The 26,726-nt window shown below is 39.1% G+C and overlaps 1 protein-coding gene and 1 pseudogene across 35 annotated transcripts in view; both read right to left on the bottom strand.

Annotated features, from left to right (window-relative positions):
- Nucleotides 1–26,726, bottom strand: part of RHOBTB1 (Rho related BTB domain containing 1) — a 141,036-nt gene that overhangs the window by 50,050 nt on the left and 64,260 nt on the right. For 21 of the 35 annotated variants that reach the window (XM_054659391.2, XM_063817597.1, XM_054659386.2 and 18 more), the window contains 2 exons: nt 466–667; nt 2–105 (listed from right to left, as the gene is read on the bottom strand). In XM_054659391.2, coding sequence (XP_054515366.1) covers nt 2–105; nt 466–657 — 296 coding nt within the window. In that variant the 5' untranslated portion in view covers nt 658–667. 35 annotated transcript variants of the gene reach the window in all.
- On the bottom strand, nt 1,883–2,042 carry LOC112204714 (U2 spliceosomal RNA; annotated as a pseudogene).

Here is a 26,726-nt window from a genome sequence, read left to right on the forward strand (position 1 = left end):
CCTGCCATATGCAAAGCGTCTGTCTTTGTGATGATCACCAAAAGTATCCCAAAGCCTGAGAGAAACACTCACTTCATCAACAACATCCCGAGAACGCTCCAAGACCTGCAGGAGAGAGAGAGAGCATCTGTGCTCGGTGTCAGTCAGAAGTTCCCCAGGAGAAGCGTGTTCAAGTCAGCACCCTCAGTGCCATCAATTCACTTGCATTAAGTTTCCTTATTCTCTCTGACGGGATTTAAGCTAAGTCTTAATTCCCTTCCTGGAATCACCTGTCTCAACCCTCATTCAGGATACCAGAGCCACAGTCTCCGGTTTGCATTTTGCTTTTGTTTTCTCTCGTGGCACTAAAAAGGTTAGTTTTGTTTGGAATGTGTAATTTATCCACGCTCCTCCTTTAGAAAAAATCAGACTGGCAACCAGCAATGATGTGCCCTAGGGATGCTGAAGACACTCTGTGCATCTTACCTCCTGGCACACGCGGTACTGGTCAATCGCCCACACTGTTGGCACGTGGGTGGCCAGCAGCTGATACTGCGTGAGTGTGGTGTTGCACGCCCTGGCACAGATCAAGCGCGTCTTCCCCACGGCATTGTCACCCACGACCACACACTTGATAGTTTCAACGTTGGGTCTTTCGTAGTCCATGTCAGCGTCCATTTATAAAACTCTGTAAGAAGAGAGTGAACACCACAGTAAGGACACCAAGGCTTTCCAGAGCAATCAAAGACGTGAGAGGTTCAGGGAGTTTTGCCTTCGCCCAGCCACTTCCTTGGAGGTGCACAAGCACAGGAAAGAATGTTTGGAAGTTCGTACTAAGCCTAATTGACACTCAAGTTTTCTTTTTATATCTCACACAAGTACAAAAACATGGGACTGTTATTTTGACCCCAAACAGTTTATTCCCGTTAACTGTTATTTTCTCCTTGGTTTTCTCTAAACACAACCTGCCTACTGGAGCTCCATTCAGCCACTGTCGGGACAGCTGGCACACATTTATAGCCTACTGGATACTCACGTTGGCCTGCTAGCAAGTCCGGTCACCTGTAGGGCTGAACTTCAACATTGGGCAATAGGTAGCCTTGGCAATGCTAGCATCTACTTCATCACAAGATCGCTCATTAGCCAATATCTGTTGTTGAAAAGCAGTTTTCTATAGGTTCAAAACTGTTATGGGGACTTAGAGAATAATCAAAAGTGCAGGCTGAAAGACTACCTGATGTCAAAGAAGAGTAAACTGCTAAGTCTAAATTTAATCAAATTAACTTATATTTATTTGTATTAATCAAATTCATAATTCATAAATATATATGTGTGTGTGTGTATATATATGTGTATATATATACACACACACACATATATATATATGGAATCTCACGCTGTCACCCAGGCTACAGCACAAGCACAGTGGTGCCATCTCCACTCACTGCAACTTCCGCCTCCTGGGTTCAAGCGATTCGCCTGCCTCAGCCTCCTGAGTAGCTGGCATTACAGGTGCCCACCACCATGCCCGGCTAATTTTTATATTTTTAGTAGAGATGGGGTTTTACCATGTTGGCCAGCTGGTCTCAAACTCCTTATCTCAAGTGATCTCCCCACCTTGGCCTCCCAAAGTGCTGGAATTATAGGCATGAGCCACCATGCCTAGCCATAAAAAAGATATTCTTGAGGGCCCACAATAAAGCAAGATTCAAAAAAATTATCTTCTGTGTTTTCATCAAGAAATCTGGAACATATGGCAAAGAATAATTTTACCAGGAGAGTTACTTTGGAATCTTCCTGAGACCATCCAAGAAGGTTTAAACAGGGCTGCTGATGAGAGGCCAAGAGGAAGAAAAAAAGCACCTGCCAGCTTGGTCTCCCCAGGGACAGGACCCTCCACAAACAGGGGTGCAGGCTGCTTACCAGTAGCAGCTGGACAGGAGGCCAGCCATGTATGATTTTAAGATTTTAATTAATTGTAATTGCCTTTTTGAGGGAGTCTATTGTTAAACTAATAAGAACAGATGCTACACTTGATCTTAGCCAAAAGGCTGACAAGCAATGGAAGTCCATTGTTAAACTGAGAAAAGTGGGTGGGCGGTCATTTTTAAGGAGTCAGTAATGATTTTAATGGCTATGGTAAAGAAACTGTTCAGAGTAAAGCCTAATACATAATTGGGACTCAAGTGTTTGTTTAATTCATCTGATTGAGAAAAATGATAACTTGGATAATGAGATTAAGGGCATTGACAAGGATATATAGAAAGAATATTAAGAAGAATTCTTTTTCACAGTTAGGACTATTGGAACATGGACTGTCTCAGAAGTGAAGGGTATGGAACTGTCGACTGTAATGCCATCACAGGAGGTGTTAAAGCTGAGGCTGGAGAACGATTTGGCAGGAATGGAGTAGAGTGATTCAAGGAACAGATGTGTGCTTAGGTTAGGATTGGATCTGTAATTCCTACACTGTGGAGAGGCTTAAAACAGTCAGATACCTGTCCACCTGACACATACTTACCCTGAACATCCTGGGTGGGGAAAAAGAGTCTTTAAAAATCTCCAATTCTGATGATCGGCCAGGCGTGGTGACTCCTAAAATTGATTTCTTGAAAATTCAGTTTTAAACTTCTATGGTTTTCTTAGTTACCCATCTAACAGTATAACATAGCAAAAGCATGAATTTGCTGTTAGATTGGTAGGTCCTAAACAAATCCCAGGGAACACTTTGCAGTGTCTGGAGACATGTCTGGTTGTCACTTGGTGGGGTGTTGAGGAGGGAGTTCTGCTTCTAGTGGGTAGAAGATCAGAGACGCTGCTGCTATGCACAGGACAACGCCCCACAACAAAGAATTACCCAGCCCCAAATGTTACAGGGCTGAGGTTGTGAAACCCTGCCTTAGAAGGATGTGAGTTTGAATCCTAGCTCCCCCATTTTCCAGTCATTGGACTTTGGGCAAGTTGTTTGTACTTTCTGAGCCTCAGTCTCCTCATCTGTTAAGTGGGTATCATAAAAATACTCATCTCCTAAGGTTGTTGTGAGGATTACGTGAACTGATGAATTAAGTCCTCAGTGCCGTAACTGACACACTGATGGTTTCAAAAATTATAATCATGATGCTGAAGACGAATGCCTTCAGATGACAACAAAATTGAGTCAGGTGGAAGGCCAGAATTAGATGCAAACTCATAAACCTAATAATGACAAAGATCTGTAAAAAGGATACAACTTGGAAGAGTTAACCAAACGGTAACTCACTGAAAATTAAAGAATACAGAAACAAGATGTGGTGTAGCTGATCTTAAGCAAAGAAGACAGAAAAAGTTTTGGGTGTGGAGGGGGCAGGGAGGAGGTCACAGTTAATGAGAAGATAATAGAGTTGGAAAGATGGGTTAAAAATGCTTGTCTGAGGCATTTCTCAATTCCAGAATAAAAATGGTAATACTAACCCTCTTCGACAAGTTTCTGGTTACATTAGCATGGGGTAGTAGCTTGAATCAGAAAAACAGGTTCTAGCTGGAGTCTCCCAACTTTGGAAATGGAGGTTCATTACTTTAAATGTCCCCAGTGGTGGGAAACCTTACTCTTTTAAGGGTGAATTTTTTTTATTTATTTATTTTTGATAGATAAATGTCATATAGAGCCGATCCCTAAAATTTGGGAGAATGTTTAGACTTAGTAAAAATGGAGAATGGGACACTAATAATACAGAATTAGTTTTCTGGTAGGCTTGCTAACTAGCCCTGATAGCAGCCCCCAAGAAGGAATCCCCCAAAGAAGTTGAATCATAGCAGCACTGACGGAATGGCTGTGTCGCTTTCACTGAAGGTTACTTTGAGAGTAACAGGAGCCCTTCTAGTTTTGTATTAAGGCTATGATTACAAAAACTATCATTGCTTCACTTATTTTTAGACACATTTCATGAGTAGTCCTAAGAAGAATTTCTGTGTCAAAGGTGAGAATAACATCTATGGGTCCTCTAATCCCTAGCAGTCCGCTCCAGACCAAAGTGACTGCCAAAGGTGCTGACCCTTGTGCAAAAGGGATAATATGTAAGGGAAAATAAAAGGCAGGGCAGAGTTAAATATTCAGGGCCCAGATCACTTGCTCCAGATATGGAATTTCCAGGAAGCATTCACTGAATTCCCAATTACTGAAAATCTTTTATTTGGAGTAGAAATTTCTCTTGTGGTTCTCTAAAAAGCATTTTAAGAATGTGAAATCACAGCCAAGGATGGAAACTCATGCTACAGTTGCATTGTTGTAAATCATTTGTTCATTTGTTACACATAAACAAACATTAAATTATGGTAGTAATTATAAAAATATGCAATTTTATCCTTCTCCGCTTGTTATAGGCTCTAATTTATTCATATCTAGCATTCTGATGGTTGAGTGTACTCTTAGGACCATCTGGATAATGACTGTCTGGTTTCTGATTTTTATTTACCTACAATGAGAGTAATAAGTATTATTCATTTAACACTATTAATAAATGTCACCACTATAAATCCTGCTGATCGATGTGGAGACCCTCTCATACTTAGATACATACCTGAGGAGACAAGGAAGGTAGAAAAAAAAAAAAAAAAGAAAAGCCTGAAAGAATGGATACTGGTAATCTGCTACTATGGCAGCTCTGTCATCTTACTCAAAACTGACTTGAACGTTATTTCATATTTTCACCAATACCCGATGAATCCACTTGCACAGTACTCAGAAGTCAGAAGGGACAAGCTTATTTGAAAAATTGTTAAATAAACAAGACAGTGCAGGTGGGGAAGTGAAGGGCATGGTGGAGTGGTTCTGGTCCCCACCACTCACAAGGCTGACCTAGAAAAGTGTGATCATGCTCTTCATGGTCTACAGAATCACCCCATCTGGTCTGATCATCCTATACCTGCCCGCTATTATTGCTGTCATCTCCTGGACTTCAAGCCACTCCTCCATACTCCCTGCCCACACAGTGTTCTTGGGCCTACAGGATGGTGCAGCCCACATCCTAGTCTCACCATTTCTTCTCTCCTTCAGTGCCAGTGATCTTTACCACATTTTACTTGAGCCATCCATCCTTTTGGACACGTGCTGGATATTGTTGTCATCCAGAAACATTTTGCCTCTGAAATCTCAAATTTCAAAATTCCACTCTCAGAACAAAAACTCCTACCTTTACAGCCTGTGCTGGATGAAATAAGGCCACGGCAGCAACTCCCATCAGGAGGTGAAATCTATTTCCCTTCCTCTTGAATTAATGCTAAGCTTTTGACTGCTTCGCCCAAAAGAATGTGGTGGAGGTGATGCTGTGTGAGGTCTAGAGTCTAGGTCTCCAGAGGCCCTGCAGTTCCACCTTCTTGCTGTTGGAATGCTGCCACAAATCCGCCATGTGAGGAAAGTGGCCTAGCCCAACAGGGGATGAGAATTCACATGGAAAACCACTGAGGCAGCCCCGCCAATGGCTGTCACCAAGTGCTGGATAATGCAAAGCCATCTTGGACCTTGCAGTTCAGCCAGTCCTACAGCTGAATGTAGTTTATGAATGAGCCCAGGTGAAACCAGCAGTGGAATCACCAGCCAACCCTCAGAATCATGAGAAATCATAAATCATTACTGTTTTAAGCCACCAAGTTTTGGGTTTATGAACCAATAGTCAACAGAAACATACCCATTATACCTTAGGGAAATCTCCAGTACCTTCACTCCTCTATTTTAAAATGTCAGATGATAGGTCCCTTTTGAACGGATGATCTTTTCTACCTAGGGATGATGGGTCATGCCAACTTTTCTCTTTACGGTCGCCCTCAATTTCTTGCATTGCATATGTGGTATGCAGAATAATAGCCTCCCTGAATATGTCCACGGAATCCGCGGAACTTGTGAATATGTTCCATTGTGTGGCATGAGGGAATAGGGTTGCAGATGGAATTAAGGTTGTTAGTCAGCTGACCTTAATATAAGCAGATTATCCTGGACTATCTATGTGGGTGCAACACAATCACGATGGTCCTTTAAATGTGGAAGAGGTAGGCAGGAAATCAGAGTCAGAGAGAAATGTGAAGATGCTATACTGCTGGCTTTGAAGATGAAGGAAGGGGCTGCAAGGCAGGTAATGTATGTGACCCATAGAAGCTAGAAGAGGTAAGGCAACAGATTCTCCCCTAAGGCCCCCAAAGTAACACAGCCTGCCAACACTTCAAGCTCAGTGAGACCCAAGTCAGACCTTTGATTTTCAGAACTATAAGAAAATAAACTTTGTTTTATGCTACTAAGCTTTGACAGTTTGTTACAGCTGCAATAAGAAACTAACGTAGCACACTTTAGCCACACAAAATGGCTTTCTCAAATTCTAAATGTTGTTTGTTACCTTTATATACACCTTTCCTTCTTGCCAACTCTCCTCCATTCCTTGTCTGCCTGGCAAATTCTATTCATTCTTTAAAACCTTATTCAGATATCCTACTGTGGCAGCTCTGTCATAAAAGCCTTCCTAACTACCCTCTAAAAAGCTTTTCTAACTACCCCCTTAGTCAGCTTCAGCTGCCATAACAAAATAACATAGACTAGGTGGCTTAGCCAACAGAAATTCATTTCTCCCAGTTCTGGAGGCTGGAAGTCTGACAGCAGGGTGCTGGTGTGGCTAGGTTCTGGTGAGGGCTCTCTTCCTGGCTTGTAGGCAGCTGTCTTCTTGTGGTGTCCTCACATGACAGGCAGAGACACAAAGCTCTGGTGTCTCTTCCTCTTCCTAAAAGGGCACTAATCTCATCATGGGGCTCCACCCTCATGGCTTTATCCAAACCTAATTACCTCTCCAACAGCCCGCCTCTTAATACAATCACATTGGGGGTTAGGGCTTCAACATATGAATTGGGGGAGGGGGCAGACATTCACCCTGTAGCACTATCTCTGTGCCTATACACACGCCACTCCTTCTTACCAACCCTCCTCCATTCCTTGTCTGTCTTGCAAATTCTAGTCATTCCTTAAAACCTTACTCAGACATCACCTCCCCTGGAAAGATTTCCTAACTAACCCTCCACCTCATAAACTAATTTACTTTTTTCTCTGTGTCAATAAAGAGTTCTAGCAGAAGCAATTACAAACAAAAACAAATGTACACGCATCCATACACACATTTTTTTCTTATATTAACAAATCATGGAATGGTAGCTTGTGAATTTGTGTGCATGTGTGTGTGGTTATACCTTCAAAGTGCCCATTTCATACACTGAACGAATCAAGTGTTTGTGGGGTATAGCTATTTGCTACAGTGCTGGGAATATATGCTTATACAACACCCCGTTTCTGCAAAGCCTTTCTTGACTACCCCTCTGGTCCAAAGGTCCCCTAATTTAATGGTGACTCTCTCTGAGGGCAACCCATTGGAAAAATAGGGACAGAGCCAAATGTGACCTTAGTTAGCCTGGTCTCCTCTTCAAATCATTTCCCTTCCTTTGGTGGTACCCCAACCCAACCTTCAGTCTTTGCCTTGATGACCTTCATGGTGTTCTGTCCCTCTCTTATGAAAGAGACTTCCAGGAAGTTCTGCGCATGCCCACTCCCTCACTCACAAGACACCTAGAAGACCTCTGGAGTTCTGCCCCCATAACTCAATAACTCAGGGCACTGTGGCTGATGTACTTGTTTGCTCAGACAGGCGCACTTCAGTGTAGGGCCACTAAGTGATTTCAGGCAAGCGTGCAAGACTCCTCTAACATTAGAAATTCAGAAATTAAGATGAGTGGGTAGGAAGAGAGTTATCACTTGTCTAAGAAACCCCACTAGGGGTCTCCTAATTGCTGTGAATCATCCCGCCATTGGAATATGCTGCACCTTATCACTTACACTATGTCTCTTGTTATATTTGCATTTCTTTTCTTTTCTTTTCTTTTTTTTTTTTTTTTTTTGAGATGGAGTTTCACTCTTGTTGCCAGGCTGGAGTGCAATAGCACAATCTTGGCTCACCACAAACCTCCACCTCCTGGGTTCAAGCAATTCTCCTGACTCAGCCTCCCGAGTAGCTGGGATTATAGGCATCTGCCACCAGGCCTGGCTACTTTTTTATTTTTAGTAGAGACGGGGTTTCTCCATGTTGATCAGGCTGGTCTCGAACTCCTGACCTCAGGTGATTCACCCACCTCGGCCTCCCAAAGTGCTGGGATTACAGGCATGAGCCAACATGCCTGGCCCTATATTTGCTATTTCTATCAAGGCGTGGTGAGCAGTCTGCTTAAAGACAAAAATTGAAGGCCCATGGAGGGACCTTTGTAGTCTTATCTCCATTTAGCTGTTCACAGACAGTCTGAATGATGCTATTGCACGGACACTACATTTTCTTATTGCTCCCAAAAGCATATAATCTGAACTTTAAGAAGTAATTTAGCTCAGCCATTAAAAAATACTAGTGCAACAAATTTTAGTGTATTCAAAGAGTTAGCCCTGAAATAAAAAACTGAGAATTTTATATTATTGACAGGAACAAAAGGAAAATGTTAAAAGTTGCATAATAACTATAGCCAACAGCCAAGTTTCGATTGTGCAGATTTCATTATTCTGAGCTTTTAATCAGCAGTTGTAGGTAGGTGGGAGCTGTTTCATACATAAAATAAACATCTCAGCTGGAATAAAGAATAGACCCAGAGCCGGGAAAGAGATGCAAGGGCTGGGCTGGACTTCCCTGAATCAAAACTTCACAGAATTATATCTCCAGGATAACATTGCCTTCCACCATTTAAATCAACAGAATTCATTGTTGTAATCAACATTATTTTTTCAATGGGCTGTTTTGATTAAAAAAGAAAAGAGTAAGTAACAGAAAGGATGCTGCATAGAAGTCTATGGATGCAAATACTACAGAACCACCTGCTGATATGAAAGAAGCACTTTTTACTACATCCGCTCATGATTCTCACCAGGGCTCTCTGACAGTGGAGACCCACAGAAGATCGTGCTCTCTATGCTTTTAAAACTCAAGATCAGTGGGGGAGATGAACCAAGATTAGAAACCAACCTTCTTTTCTACCTTATGTGCTGTTCTTAATAAACATTGCCCTCATTGAAAAAATAAAGACTTCATTTATTTCTTGAAAAAATAAACCAAAAATTTAAAAGATGCATGAAAATTCCAGGGCAGATTTCAAAACCACCATAAGTGAACTGTGTGCTGGGTTCAGACACATGGGTCTACTTTCTTCTACAAATACACCAGGGAACCTCTCCTTTGACAATTTGCCTATGTCATTACTTCTGCACAAAGGCCCTTTCCTCGTGCCCTTAACTCACCTGCTGAAATTGTTCTCCACCTGAGGGACTAAGGCAGTCTTAATTTAAAAATTACATGCTAAGCACTGAATGAGTGCCAGGCCTATAGGTGTACAGTGAAAAGCAAGCCAGCGGTGGTTCACAGTCAGGCGGAAAGAAACAAGTAAACAGGTAGACAAATACATCATCACAAATTTGGGGGGTCCTTGAAAAAAACCAAAGGATGTCGAGAAAAAATAATGGATGGGAAGCCTGAAGGGCAGACTGGGTGACCTGTCTGAAGAGGCCTCATTCCTGCCATCTGGAGAATGAGAAGGGCCCATTCAAGAGATGGGAGAGGAAACAGGCCTGAAGAGCCCGAGGGATAGGAAGTGGGGAAGCCAGAAGGTTAGAAAGGTAGGTGGGGATAGATCATACTCAGCCTTTCAGGCCATAGTCAGGAGTTTGGATCTTATTCTAAATGCAGTGAGAAGCCACTGCAGTGTTTAAGCAGAAGTGTGGTAGGTTCTGATTTGCTTTTTTTTTTTTCAAGTTTTGTTTTGTTTTGTTTTGAGTCAAGGCTTGCTCTGTCACCCAGGCTAGAGTGCAGTGGCAAAATCTCGGCTCACTGCAACCCCTACCTCCACCTCTCGGGCTCAGGCCATCCTCTCACCTCAGCCTCTTGAGTAGCTGGGACTACAGGCATGTGCCACCATGCCCGGCTAATTTTTTGTATTTTTGGTAAAGATGGGGGTCTCACTGTGCTATCCAGGGTGGTCTTGAACTCCTGAGCTCAAGCGATCCTCCCACCTTGGCCTCCCAAAATGCTGGGATTACAGGCCTGATTTGCTCTTTTTTTTGTTTTTTTTATGAGACAGTGTCTCGCCTTGTTGCCCAAGCTGGAGCGCAATCACGTGATGGTTCACTGTGAACTCTGCCTCCTGGGTTCAAGTGATTCTCTGCTTCAGCCCCCTGAGTAGCTGGGATTACTGGCACTCACCATCATGCCTGGCTAATTTTTGTATTTTTGTAGAGATGGAGTTTCACCATGTTGGCCGTGCTGGTCTTGAACTCTTGATCTCAGGTGATCCTCCTTCCTTGGCCTCCCAAAGTGCTGGGATTACCAGCATGAGCCACCATGCCTGATCCTGATTTGCTTTTTAAAGGAATCCCCAATATCACTGAGACTGCTGTATGTACAGAGAACATGTCATGAGGGCAGGGGTGCAATGGCAGAGGAATGGTGAGGAAACCCTAAGTTCTCCAGGAGAGAAAGGATGGTGCCTCTGACAGGCAGAATCAGCAGAGATGCAGCCAAGTACAGATTCAAGTTACATTCTGGAAGAAGACACACTGCAAACATCCTTCCTTTACACTGTCTTTAAGAGGGTTTATCAAATTCTGATTTGTAATACTGATTATTATGTTTATATGCATTCCACTTCCACCCCACTGAGATTATAAATTTTTGGCAACAGAAATTGTTATTCATCTTTAAATCCTCAAATCTTGTCACAGTGCCTGGCCTATAGGCAGCTTTCAATAAACGTTTGTTGAATTGAATATAAAAATACAGCCACTCCACCTTTCTTAGAAAACCTTCCACCTGGGGCTGGCAGAGAACTTGCATGCAGCTATCTCTGGTGACTGATCATTAAGCCCTGTGGCCTTGAAAGCAGCAGCGTGTGGCTAAGCCTGCAGTTGGTGAGAGGAACACCTTGAGGGACATCTGTGTGGCCCATCACAAGAGCAGTGTTTGACAGATGGCATTGCACCAACCATTGCTCCCTAACAGGAAGTGCATCAGTAACCATGGGAGCCACCAGAGACCAAGGACCACACCCTTTCACCAAATGGGAAGGTGGTGGTGGGGAGGAGAGCCCCAGTAATTGCAGGCAGGAGGGGCTTAGGATTGGATTGGATTTAGAAAAACAAATGAGTGCTTGTTTTTTTTGTTCTAGTTTCTAGAGCCGATTTATAAATCTTAATAATATTTATATATAAGGGTCTCATAAAGTTCTCATCCACTTTTAGACTTAAACATCCTAATTCAAGGGATTCTCAGCACTTTTTGGTGAGTCACTACTTGGCTGGAAAAGAAAGGAAAAAAGGGAGGCACACGTACCCATTACATATGGATAATGATTTATAACTAATATGAAAGTGAGTCTTGAATAAACGAGTTCACTCTATGCCCAAAAGAGCCACACCACAAAATGCAATTAGCTGCACTTCAAGGCAAGATGGCGATGAAGGCACTGATGCCTTGAACCCTCCTCTACCATCATCTCACTGCAAGTAGCCTTAGTCTGTATGGAGCCTCTACAACAGTACCAGAAACTAAGGGTGAAAAGTAACCACATACCAGAAACTGGAAGGATTTCTGCCAAATTCACTTCCACGGAGCCAAATGATAACACCACTGATGACCAGCAGACTGCCATGTCCACAGGGAAAAGAATTGGCCCAGGAAGTAGGCAGACATTCTTCACCACAGATGCCCATAATCTGGAGTAATGAGAGCCACACTGACTTGGGACCAGGGTGAAGAGAGAAGAGTGGAGGAAGAAGGTTTCCCAGTGGCTCCAATAGGAAACCAGCCTGCTGCTATCAGCATGGAGTGAGCTTGCTGACCATCCCTTGCTGAGGATGGACCAGGTAGAGAGAACAAAGTATGGAAAAAGATTCTCTCTGTTCTGCTTTTGCTTCCTCCAGCCCACTCAACCAGACCCTTTCAGTTTTGACCCTATGATAGAACTGATTGATCTTGTGGGGTTAATCCAAGAGGGAGTCAGGTGAGGGGGTGCTGCCTCTTAAGACTGAACATTAGTATAACTTCCATGGTCACATTCCTCACTGTTGTCCTTAATTCACCCTCAGAGGTTCTCTCAACTCACATTATATTGAGTAGCTTTGCTTGTCTGCTCTGGAACTGGGTGATTTCCTGGGATGCTATCATAGAGACCTACCTTGATCTTTCCCAGAGCCTATGGTTATCCAAGCATTTGGAATATACTTCAATCCTTGGCCTTTGTGAATCCTTTTGTGTATGGATAGTGTAAACAGAGACCATTCAACATATGACCTATTAAAAACCTTGAAGCATAGACATGTACAAGCAATTACCTAAAGGCACAGGAAAAAGGTGTTCCACTTAGATAAACATGATATATAAAACAGCAGAAAAAAAACTTCAAACATCTGATTCATGTACTTAATCATGTAAAAGAAGATAATGTACATTTATAAACTAATAGCAGATGAAATTATAAGTAGTTAATGAGACAAGATAAAGACCAAGTACAAATGAAATATAAGGTCACCAAATTGAAAGCCGTGCTGGCAATAGTACATAGTAGACTTGAAAATGTTGTAAAATTAATTAGTGAGGTACAGGTCAAGCATAAGAAGTTCTCTCTAAATACAGAAGTAAAGACAATCTTTCTTCGTCTTTACTCATGATTGACCAAAGACAATAAAGAGACTGACTGTCAAAATGTAATCTCTTGAATAGTATGCGATATGGTTTGGTTGTGTCTCCATCCAAATCTCATCCTGAATTGTAGCTCCCCTAATTCCCATGTGTTGTGAGAGGGACCCAGTGGGAAATAATTGAATCATGGGGGTGGTTTACTCCATACTGTTCTCGGGATAGTGACTAAGTCTCACAAGATCAAGATCTGATGTTTTTGTAAAGAGTTTCTGCTTTCACTTGGATCTCATTTTTTTCCTTGTCTGCCTTTCACCTTCCACCATGATTGTGAGGCCTCCTCAGCCACATGGAACACGAGTCCATGAAACCTCATTTTCTCTATAAATTACCCAGTCTTGGGTATATCTTTATCAGCCATGTGAAAATGGATTAATATAGTATGTGTTCCTGAAGAACTAAGGAGCGAAGTGTGATTTAATAGAACAAAATGTTCCCACTACAAAAAAGAGGAAGGAGCAGGGAAAAGCAAGGAGGAGAAGAAGGAGGAGAAAAACAATGGAAGACTCCAAATCTGTGTATTTTTTTTCAGTAAAATGTTTACATATCAATGACAAACAAATTGTATAAGAATCCCATTGTATCTTATCAAAATATCTTCCAAAACTAATGGACACAAACCCTCTCCATAAAGAAATAATGATACGAATGACTATAAATGTCACCAAGACACTATTTGAAGACGATTTGAAAAACATGTAACAGAGACTTAAGGATGGAAAAAGGTATTCCATGCAAATAAAACCCGCCAAAAAAGAGCAGAATTAGTTATATTTATATCAGATAAGATAGATTTCAAGACAAAAACTGTAAAAAGAGACAAAGAAGGTCATTATATAATGACAAAGGGGTCAATTAAGCAAGAGGATGTAGCAGTCAACACTCGAGCATCCAGATATATAAGGCAAATATTATTAGAGCTAAAGAGAGAGAGAGAGAGAGAGAGACCCTGATATAGTAAGAGCCAGGGACTTCAGTATCCCACTTTCAGCATTGGAAAGATCATCTAGACAGAAAACCAAGAAAAAAACATCAGACTTAGTCTGCACTATAGACCAAATGGACCTAACAGACATTTACAGAACATTTCATCCAACAGTTGCAGAATACATATTCTTCTCCTTAGCACATGAAACATTCCCAAGGATAGACCATATGTTAGGCCACAAAACAAGTCTCAAAAATTTTTAAAAAATTATATCCAGTATCTTTTCTGACCACAACGGAATAAAACTAGAAATCAATAACAAGAGGAACTTTGGAAACTTTATGAACACATGGAAATCAAACAATATGCTCTTAGATATAGTTTGGGTACTTTTCCCTGACCCAATCTCATGTTAAATTGTAATCCCCAATGTTGGAGTTGGGGCTTGGTGGCAAGTGTTTAGATTATGGGGATAGATCACTCATGAATGGCTTGAGCCATCCTCTTGGTGATAAGTGAACTCTTGCTCTCAGTTCACACAAGATCTGGTCATTTAAAAGTGTGTGGCTCCTTCTCTACCCCATGCTCTCTCTCTCTCTTGCTCCTCCTCTGGCCATGTGACATTCCTGCTCTCCTCTTACCTTCCACCATGATTATAAGCTTCCTGAGGCCTCTCCAGAAGCTGAGGAGATGCCAGCACCATGCTTCATGTAAAGATTGCAAAACCATGAGCCAATTAAATCTCTTTTCTTTATAAATTATTCAGTCTCAGGTATTTCTTTATAGCAATGCAAGAAAAGACTAATATGCTCCTGAATGAACGTTGAGTCATTGAAGAAATTAAAAAGAAACCTTAAAAATTTATTGAAATAAATGAAAATACAAACACAACATTCCAAAACCTATGGAACACTGCACAAATGGTACTCAGAGGAAAGTTTATTGCAATAAATGCCTATATCGAAAAAGTAGAAAAACCTCAAATAAATAACCTTATAATATATCGTAAAGAACTAGAAAAGCAAGAGCAAACTAAACCCAAAATTAGTAGAAGAATTAATAAAGATCAGAGCAGAAATAAATGAAATTGAGATAAAAATAGAAAAAATCAACAAAATGAATTTTTTTGACAAGATAAGTAAAATGGACAAATCTTTAGCCAGACTAAGAAAAAAAAGAAGACCCGAATAAATAAAATCACATATAAAAAAGAGATGTTACAACTGATACTGCTGAAATTCAAAGAATCATTAGAGACCATTATGTATAACTATATGTCAATAAACTGGAAAACCTAGAAGAAATGGACAAATTCCTAGACATATACAACCTACAAAGACAGAGCCATGAAGAAATACAAAATCTGAATAGACCAATAGCAAGTAACCAGATTGAAGCAGTAATAAAAAGTCTCCCATCAAATAAATTGCCAGGACATAGTTGGGCGTGGTGTCTCACACCCGTAATCCTAGCACTTTGTGGGGCCGAGGCGGGCAGATCACTTGAGGTCAGGAGCTCAAGACCAGCCGGACCAACATGGTGAAACCCCGTCCCCCGTCTCTACTAAAAATACAAATATTAGCCAGGTGTGGTGGCACATGCTACTAATCTCAGCTACTCGGGAGGCTGAGGCAGGAGACTCACCTGAACCTGGGAGGCAAGGGTTGCAGTAAGCTGAGATCGCACAACTGCACTCCAGCCAGGGCAACAGAGCAACACTCTGTCCAAAATAAATAAATAAATAAATATGGACAGGACCTGATGGCTTCACTGCTAAATTCTACCAAACACTTAAAGAAGAATTAATAGCAATCCTACTCAAGCTATTTCAAAAAATCAAGAAGGAAAGAATATTTCCAAACTTATTCTATGAGACCAGTGTTATCCTGATACCACAAGCAGACAAAGACACAACAAAGAAAGAAAGCTATAGGCCAATATATCTAATACACATAGATGCAAAATTCCTCAATATAATGCTAGCAAATCAAATTCAACAACACACTAAAAAGATTATTCATCATGATCAAGTGAAATTCATCCCAGGGATGTAAGGATGGTTCAACATATGCAAATCAATAAATGTGACACATCATCTGAATAGAATGAAGGAAAAAAACAATATGATCATTTCAATAGATGCCAAAGCAGCATTCAATAAAATTCAACATCCTTCATGATAAAAATTCCCAAAAACCTGGGTATGGAAGGAACATATCTCAACACAATAAAAGCAATATACAACAGACTGGCAGCTAGTATCATACTGAATGAGGAAAAAGTGAAAGCCTTTTTTCTAAGATCTGGAAGAAGACTAGCATGCCCACTTTTACCACTTTTATTCAACATAATACTAGAAATTCTAGTCAGAGCAACTGGACATGAGAAGGAAATAAAGGACATTCAAATTGTAATGGAAGAAGTCAAATTATCCTTGGTTGCAGATGATATCTTATATTTAGGAGACACTAAAGATCCCACAAAAAACTATCAGAACTGATAAATAGTAAAGTTTCAGGATATGAAATCAGTATACTAAAATAATTAGCATTGCTATATGCCAACAATGAACAATATGAAAAAGAAATCAAGAAAGTAATCCAATTTATCATAGCTACAAATAAAACAAAATGCCTAGGAATAAACTTAACCAAAGAAGTGAAAGTTACCTACAATGAAAGCTATAAGACATTGAGGACACAAAAAATGGAAAGATACTCCATGTTCATAGATGGGAAGATCGATATTGTTACAATGCCCATACCACCCAACGCAATCTACAGATTCAACTGACTCAAGTGTTAATCTCCTTTGGCAACACCCTTACAGACACACCCAGGATCAACACTTTGCATCCTTCAATCCAGTCAAGTTGACACTCAGTATTAACCATAACAGCTATCCTGAGCAAAAAGAATAGAGCTGGAGGCATCACATTATCTGACTTCAAATCATACTACAAAGCTATAGTAACCAAAAAAGCATGGGACAGGCATAAAAACAGACACACTGACCAATGGAAGAGAATAGAGAACCCAGAAATAAATTCCCACATTTACAGCCAACTTATTTTTGACAAAGGTGCTGAGAACATACACTGGGGAAAAGGCAGTCTCTTCAATAAATGATGCTGGGAAAACTGGCTATCCATAAGCAGAAGAATGAAACTAGACACCTGTCTCATGCTGTATACAAAAATTAAATCAAAATAGATTAAATACTTATATCTAAGACCTCAAACGATGAAACGATTATAAGAAAATATTGAGGAAACACTCTAGGACATTGGGCTGGACAAAGATTTCCTGAGATCTCACAGCAAAAATGGACAAATGGGATTACATCAAGCACAGCAAAGGAAATGGTCAATAAAGTAAAGAGACAATCCACGGAATGGGAGAAAATATTTGCAAATTACCCATCTGACAAAGGATTAATAACCAGAATATATGAGGAGCTCAAACAACTCAACAGAAAAAAAATCCAATTTAAAAATGGCAAAGGAACTGCATAGATATTTCTCAGAAAAGGATGTACAAATAGCCAACACATATGAAAAAATGCTCAACATCATTCGTCATCAGAGAAATGCAAGTGAAAACTACAATAAGATATAATCTCACCGCAGTTAAAATAGCTTTTATGAAAAAGGCAATAATGATTGCTGGTGAGGATGTGCAGAAAGGGGAACCCTTGCAAGCTGTTGCTGAGAATGCAAATTAGCACGGCCATTTTGGAAAACTATATGGATGTTCCTCAAAAACTAAAAATCAAACTATCTTATGATCCAGTAATCCCACTGATGGGTATATATCCAAAACAAAAAAAAAGAAAATCAGTATATCAAAGCAATATCTGCATTCCCATGTTTACTGCAGCACTACTTACAATAACCAAGATATGGAATAAACCTGTGTCCATCAGCAGATGAATGGATAAGAAATCCTGTTGTTTGAAACAACATGGATGGAACTGGAGTATATTATGTTAAATAAAATAAACCAGGCACTAAAAGACAAATATTTCATGTTCTCACTCATATACAGGAGCTCCAAAAAATTTGAGCTCATGGAGGTAGAGAATATAATAGAATGGTGGTTAGCAGAGGCTGGAAAGGGTAGTGGAAAGGGGAGTAGAAAGGGGATGGTTAGTGGGTAAAAAATACAGTTACATAGAAGAAGTAAGATCTAGTGTTTGGTAGCACAATGGGGCAACTATAGTAAATTAACAATAATTTATTGTATAGTTAAAAATAACTAAGAGTGAAATTGGAATGTTTCTAACACAAAAAAATGATAAATGCTTGAGGTTATGGAAACCCCAATGTAGTAGTCTGTTCTCACATTGCTATAAAGAATTGAGAATGGGTAATTTATAAAGAAAAGAGGTGTAGCTGACTCACAGTTCTACAGGCAGTACAGGAAGCATGGCTTGGGAGGCCTCAGGAAACTTACAATCATGGTGGAGGGTGAAGGGGAAGCAAGCATGTCTTCACATGGCAGCAGGAGAGAGAGACCAAAGGGGTAAGTGCTACACACTTTTAAACAATCAGATCTCCTGAGAACTCCAATATGAGAATAGCAAGGGGGAAGTTTGCCCCCATGATTCAATCACCTCCCACCAGGCCCCTCCTTCAACATGTGGGGATTACAATTGGATATGAGATTTGGGTGGGGACACAGAACTAAACCATATCACCCAATTACCATGATTTGATTATTACACATTTTATGTTTGTAGCAAAATATCACATGTACCCCATAAATATGTACAACTAACATGCATCCATAATAATTGAAAATGAAAAATTAAAAAAACAGATTCTTGAAAGAAAAAGGACATAATAATACATTTCTGACTTGGGCCAAATTGATATTTACACGAAAGCAACATAAAGTTGTTCTTAGATATCAAAGACTCAGGTCAAAAACCCAAGTTCCCTTAAGGAAACTGCTCAAAGATACTAGCGAAAACACCTAGAGATAATTGAAAATTAAATACTAAAAACAAACAAACAAAAGGTACCCAGGCTTTAAAGAACTATGGAAACCAAAGCCAAAAAAAATGTAAGATCATCCTACGTAGTTATTTTGAATTTAGTTACAAAATGGTATAGAAAAATTATCTGCCAGAGATAATCTAGAAGGTTACAAAAGGCCAATAGAAGTAACCTGAACCTTCATAGACCAAAAAGCATATAATAAAATGAAGAAAACTTTTTAAGTATAAGGAGAAATTCACAACAATAACAAATATATGGAACAAAAAATCAGAATAAACCAATGTCAGATTAAGAAAGTGAAAATAACACATGGAGGATCTGAATAACAAATACTAAGGCTAAATTAATAAATATCCCACATTTTTTAAACCTACAAAAAGACAGCTTTCTTTCAAGTGTTCTTGGCACATTTAAAAAGCTGACCACATACTGGGCCATACGGTCCCAAATCCCCCAAAGTGTAAATTGTTGTCAACCAAATTCTCTGGCTGCAAAGAAGTAAATGAAACAATTGAAAGGAAAAGCTCTATAACATGAACAAAAAAATCTCCACCCCTGGAAATTAAAAAAATACTTTCTAATATATCCATCTAAGGTAATAATTTTATAAATGGGAAATGTTTTAAAAGCAAATATATTTACCACATCTTTAAGAAAAAAAATGAAAACAACCTATGACAAGTGAGGGAATGATTAAGATACTTGCTAAGTGATTTTAGGCAAATTAATCTGTCAGAGCCTCTATATTCTTATCTGTGAACTGGGGATAATTATCTCCTTCCACGGGTTGTTGTGAAGATTATATTAGATAATGCTTGTGAAATATTTCAATCTCTGTGCTTGGTATCAAGAGAACATCAGTAAGTCTTATCTATTAAGATTGTCATAGAAGTTATGCTTATGATGAGTTTGCAATAATCCAGAGAAATGCTGCTATTATTGAGGGGAAAGTGTGGAATAGTAATGTGAAATACATTCGACTGAAACAACAGTAAATAAGTATGTGCAACCCAAATAAAATTGGGCCTCATGCATTCACATGAAGCACTGTCTTAGCAGAGTGACATAGCAGAAAGAAACACAAACCGATTCTTGGAAAGCTCTGAACCATGTAGCTGCTTATGAATAGAGAGGCATGGCTTACCTCACCTATTATGCATCTTACAGTGAACCTCCTAAAAAAGTCTCTTTGAAATGTTTCCCTCTGGAGTCTCACCTTTCATGGCAACTGCTCAAATCTGTCTTTCTGCCTCTCAGGACCTGGGATCTCTTCCCTTCAGGTTCTTCTTCATCCCTTCTTACAGGGCTAGCCATCATTCTCTGCTTGTCTTATTGGCATTCCCATCCATTATTCCCTCCGACAAATAAATGAATCTTTCTTGGGACCTGCCCTTTTTTAAGGGGGTTGGGTTGATTTTAATATGTGACTATTTAACATTTAATAACTGTATCTCTGTCATGTAACAGGAAGCAATATTGACGTCTTCCCTCTGCAACAACAATACATGAAAAACAAAACAAACTGAAAGGAAATACACTAGAAAGCAACAGTAATTGTTGCTGGACAATGAGGCTATAACTTGTTCCTGCCATTTTCTACTTTTCTTTTGATTCCAAATTTTCTACAATGCATGTCTTACTTTTTAAAAAAAAGTGAGATAAAATCCACGTGCTACACATCTCATTCTTTTAAAGTATACAATTCAGTGGTGTTTATGATATTAACAGGGTTGTGCAACCATTCCTGCGATCTAATTCCAGAATATTTCCATTATCCCCCAAAGAAACCTTGTGCCCACTAGCAGTCATTCTTTATTCTTGTTCTCCCCAGCTCTGGCAACCACGAATCTACTTTCTGTCTCTACAGATTTTCCTATTCTGGACACTTCATATAAATGGAATCATGCAATATGTGGCCTATTGTGTCTGTCTTCTTTCACTTAGCATAGTATTTTCAATTTTCATCCATATTGTAGCACCTTTCACTACTCCATTACTTTTTATGGCTGAAAAATATTCTTAGACATATTACTTCTATAATGAGAAAGACATTTTAGCTTTTTAAAAAAACGAATGGGTATATTAAGTATAACCCTTGATTGTCACTTCTAAGAGTACACTTACACAACCCAATAATAATACATGATTTTTGATAACACATAAATTGTTTTTTCAAAACTATATGTATATATAAAGCATAGAGAGCCTGCTAAACCTGTTTCTTTCTCTGACTCAAGCTCTCACATAAAAAAACCCCCACAGGAATCAAAATGATGTTTTTCTGAGTATCAGACACAGAAATTGAACCATATAAAAAGACAGCTGTGGATATTCAGGACAAACACATACAATTCTATCTCAAACAGAAGATGAAAAATTCTTGGCTTTGAAATCTTGAGCATTCAAAAGGAATACTTATGGTAACTGAAATGAGCAATTTTAAAAAACTGGAAACAGGGCACATGAAATATTCTGTGGCAATCAATTGTAGTTAAAGATATTCTAAGCTTAGATCAATATAGCATAATTCAGTTTTACATTCATTAAGAAGAAAGTAGTTCCAGATTTGTTGGTATGCATGCCATGTATGTATTTGTGTACCTGGAAATCACAAACACATAAATATTGATGTACACTCAGTGCCCAAATTTAACGTTGTAATCTTTACTTAGGCAGACGTCTACACATTTTCAGTGACAAGGGAGACACCTTGATGTAAGCTAACAGTAGCTAGCTCATATAAAGTAATGGTTCAGGCAAACATAGAATTCTGTAAATGAAGGACTTACCCTGGACATAAAATGTGAGGTGTTTCAAACACACTGAGGGTGGAGTGGGGTGGTGACCAGAAGTAGGGCACTGGTGGTGTACTGGTTCTTGATCTAGGTGCCAGTTACATAGATATGTTCAGTTTGCAAAAAGTCATCAAGCTGTACATTTGCGATCTGCATACATTTCTCTATGTGTTATACTTCAATACTTTCTTAAAGTAAAAAAGAAAAAAAAAAGACAGAAACAAGAAACCCTACACATGGATTTTGGAGGCCCTATCGTCCTCATGGGGGTGGGGCTCAGCTAAGGGCTGGATCGGGAAGCTTTGTCAAGAATTAATAATCAAAATATTGGTCAAGTCTTTAGAGATGGCAAAGATGTTCACGATACATCTTTAAAAAAGATTTAAAAATTTACAGAATAACACCACTCCTTAAAAATTATGTGCCTAAATACACACAAAAAGATTGAGATAGAGATATACTAAGCACTCATTTGAGAAAGCTAATATCAAGGCTGTAGACTATTGGTGTTTAAAAACTCATATTCATGAAGGAAAGTCTCCACTACCTTCTGTAGTAAGTTACTCATTGAAAGCATTCTCTAAGATGTTACCAGGTTAGCTTCTGAAGCAGCAGCGTGACCACCTGCTGTGGTCTTCTGATACAATGACAATCAAGCAATTGTATGTAAACATTTACGAGACTATCATATGCTCGTTAGGACTAGGCTATGCTTTGATTCAGGCAAACAAGAAACTTTTTTCAGGTTTTCACAGCAACGTTAGACCATAAATGCAAAAGTGCTGGTGGAAAATTAACCAGACTTCTTAAGATCTCTTACTTTATTTGAAGTTATTGGCTAATAACAACGAATAGCTTCTAGCTAGTATTTTTCAGGGCATGTTCCTATACCTTCCAACTTTAGGTAGAAATTATTACATGAAAGATTGTACAATTTTAAAAAGCAGGATGAAGCACTGTTTGTGGAAGTGGAAAATGATACCAGTCTGGAGTGCGACTAGAAATTTTAAGGCAAAAGACTTTAAAATGTCATAACTTTCATCCAATTTTAAGGTTTTATTCCTGGAAAAATAATAAATGTATAGAAAAAGATTTCATTTAAAGAATGTTCATTGGCTGGGTGCGGTGGCTCACGCCTGTAATCCCAGCACTTTGGGAGGCTGAGGCAGGCAGATCACAAGGTCAGGAGTTCGAGACCAGCCTGGCCAACATAGTGAAACTTAGTCTCTACTAAAAATATAAAAATTAGCTGGGTGTGGTGGCACGTGCCTGTAGTCCAAGCTAGTCGGGAAGCTGAGGCAGGAGGCGGAGGTTGCAGTGAGCCGAGACCACGCCATTGCACTCCAGCCTAGGTGAGAGTGAGAATCCGTCAAAAAAGAAAAAAAAAGGAATGTTCATCATCATATCACTATTTGTGGAAACAAAAATAACTTTAGAAGTCCAAACACAGGAGATGGATTAAAGAAAAACTAATATATGTCCATCAAAAATGTGTTATAGGAGTACATTCATTGTTATATTGAGATGTTCATGAACAATCTTTAAATTAAAAGAGATTTAAAAATTTAGAGAATAACACCACTCCTTAAAACTTATGTGCCTAAATACACACAAAGAGATTGAGATAGAGATATACTAAAATATTAATGCCAACATCTTTTTATAGGATAGGATTATAATTCATTTTAATTTTTTTCATTTTTCTCATCTATATATTCCGTCTCTTCTATAGTGAACATGTGTTCTTTGTGACATAAAGAAATTTTACAAAAAAGAGGGCAAGGAGGTAGGAAAACAAGGAAATAAAATAACTTCGTGTGTGAGAAAACATTCTTCCTTCATTATGTGAAATTAACATCTACTCTTGACCTTCTCTCTGTGTACCTTAAGAACTTTATGTGAACTGCCTTTCATATGGTAGGGAACAGGCTTGCTGCTCCTGAAACCTTCTTTTCAGTCCTGAGCAGACGTCCCACTCATCAATATATCATCTTGGAGTTCCTGGTTATTCAGCTCCCTTTACTTACATCAAAGGAACTAATACCTCAATAGACCCAACCACAAAACCTACATAGCCCCTCAGCATAGAACAATGCAACAAGGATACACCTGTTGAATGCTAGGTACAGGAACAAGACCATGGGAAAACATTCTCTAATCTTTCCAGATCAAGACATGAGACTTTGAGAGATTTCAGTAGTCATGTCAGAAGAGAGTCCCTGGTCTACTTCAAATAAATAGAGTTTAAAGAATATTAGAATCTGATATAACGGTTCATTGTTGACTTTTGTTTGATATACACAAAGGGAAACAAGTTCCTTTCCTTGAAGCCTCTTTCCAGGAGCCTTAATGATCAGCTGCCAAATTTAGCCTTTGGCTCCATGTCCACTGTGTCTATTATTCTCCCATGCTTACTGAAGTGAGGCCAAATCTCATCCCTATTTAGAGAGAACAAATGCAGCTATCTTGATGAAACGGAGAGCTGGTGAACGTGTATTGTAAAGAGCCAGGAGAACATACTTTAATGAATGGAAGCACATGGGCTTCATTGCTTATGTTTTAAAAGTACATTCACGTGAAAGGATCAACAGCCGTGGGCATGTCATATGAGACATAGAGAGGAGGGGAAGATATAGAGAAGGCAGTCGAGATTGGCTGCTCATTAGACTCACTGGGGGATTTGTTTTGTTTTGCATACTGCTATCTGTACAAGAATGTTCTTGGCAGCACTATCCAAAACAGCCAACAACTGGAAACAACCCATCAACAGTAAAATGGATTAAAAATAATAAATTGAGGACTATTTATACAATGGAATATTATACACTACTAAAAATGAATGAACTACTGCTGCATACATTATGGATGAATCTCACAAACATAATATTGAAGCCAGGCACAAAAGAACATATAGGATATGATTTCATTTATATAAAGTCCAAAAGCAGGCAAAACTAATTTATGGTATTAGAAGTCAAGATAAGGGTTACATTGATTGGGTAGTGGCTGGATAGGGGCATGAGAAGGGCTTCTGGGTGCTGGTAATGTTCTGTTTCTGTATTTAGGTGCTGGTTATGTGAGTGTGTTCAATTTAGGAAAACTTTTTGTTATATACTTATAATTTTTTTTAAAATATAAGATATACTTCAATAAAAACGTTTTTAGTTCAGATTCCTGGGCCCTAACATGGATCTACTAAAACTGTAGGCTCTAAGTTCTTTGAGGTATTTCAGTGTAAAGCAAGGTTGGGAATCACTACACCAGATGATCTATATGATCTGTGCAGAAGCCAGCCCCTACTAGCCCACAAGAACTAGTTGTTAAATTTTTAGGAATTTTGCAGGCCCATTAGTGCCAGTATCAAAAATTAAATTATATAAATTTACAATTAAATAAATTATACTAAAAACAAAGATAATAAGTACTCAAAATGCATCACTTTCTGGTTATTTCTATTTACTATTAACTATATTTTGAGGCTATTCATGCCAATTTTATCTATATGGTGAAAGTACAATATAATGGTGTGACATTGCATCATCTCTTTCCAACTCTGTGCTCAGCCACATCAGTAGCTTGAAATTGGCCATGGTGGGAATATTTACACCACAGAAATCAGCAGCCACTACCAATCAGTGCTTGCTTTATTGCTCTAGATCTAAGAAAATAATTTAACAGTGTTAATAATGGAGATTCAACTTTAAAGTGTGCTATATGTGTAGGTGTTACACTATGAATAGTACATTTGAAAAATATTCTTCAGTATTAAAATTTATCATCCGGTTCAGCAAGGAAGTGATTCCCATCATGGATGAATGAGTAGAGTTCTGACGTATGTCTTTGATGTTTCACCTTTGTCTTACTGATTAACATAAAGGAAAATACCTGCCAGCATTTATATGGGAGCTGCACCCCTTAATCAACTGCAACATAGGTTGGCCTATGGATAGAAGAGTTCTGCAAAAAACAACAAAGGCATTCTGTGAGACCCAACTGGCTATATTGAATTTATAATATCAAGTATTATAGAGTTTATTATTATTTGTAAAGTGTGTACTACACATTCTTTATGTGATTAAAATTTATGTCAATTTGCGTATGCACATACATGCATTTTACTTTTTTCCAGGAGAGCTGGTTGATTTACCAGGTCATCACCGCCTACATCCCTCCTATGTTTAAGATTCCATGACTCTATTATGATTTAAGAAACAAGCAAATAAAATAAGGCGGTCTGGTTATGGCCTATTAAGCATGAATTTCAGCGTAAGATATAGTAACCACTATTCTTTAGAACCTCATGACTCAAAGTGTGGTCCACAGAACAGCAGCACTGGCATCAATGGGGAACTTGTTAGAAATGCATAATCTCAGGCCCCATCCCAGAATTACTGAATCATAATCTGCACTTTAACAAGATGCCCATTTTTGTTGTATGCACATGAAAGCTTGAGCACAGCTCTAAAAGCAATTAATTCCTTGGTAAAAATAAAAACTTACATATAATCAATTTGAGATTAGTAGAAGGTTAAGGACAACATAGCAGTTGGTGAGTTCTCAGCACCTAGCCCCAGTTCAGCCACTTCATAGCACTGGGAAAGACATATACTTGCTACTTCTAAATTTGAAGAAGGACATCCATCTTGCAATATGCATTTACCAAATACTAAAAGTGAAATTGCACCACCAGGATAATATAGTCTATTCTAGGCCACTTGGATTATTACTAAAAAAGGAAGAACAGGTACAAGTATTTAAAAAAAATATCAAAGCAGTAGCTTTCTTCCGCGTATGATGAATTGGATGTGTTGGCAAGGACTCGGTTCCAAAAGTCCAAAGCAGGGCAGCAAGTGCCACATGACAAAATGTGGCAGCTGGGGAGAGGGGTGCACAAAACACTTCCCAGTGATGTAATTTAGGCCAGGGTAGTTATCAAGTGCTGCAGATGAAATGGGGAAATTGTGGTGTTTATGCTTTTCCTATCAATATATCAGTCAGCAACACGTGACAAAAAGAAAAAACAGGAGCAGCATACCTCAAATACTCAATACTACAGTGAATTGAAATGAAGGTAGGAAAGTCTCATGTTTCAAAATTGAAAGCAAAAATTTTCTACTGGCAATAATATTCTCTGGAAATATTTCTTAGTTATCTGGCTGGAAATAGTGGCTTTGAGATACAAAGTTCCATGTAGAAAACACGTTAGCTACTTAGGACAGTGTCTGGAAGAAAATGAGAGCCACAAATCTGCAAGAGAAGCTTGGTATTCGTTTGCAGCAGAAACTAAGGCAATAAAA

The sequence above is a fragment of the Pan troglodytes genome, chromosome 8 (assembly GCF_028858775.2).
Source record: "Pan troglodytes isolate AG18354 chromosome 8, NHGRI_mPanTro3-v2.0_pri, whole genome shotgun sequence".
Taxonomy (NCBI): Eukaryota; Metazoa; Chordata; class Mammalia; order Primates; family Hominidae; genus Pan; species Pan troglodytes.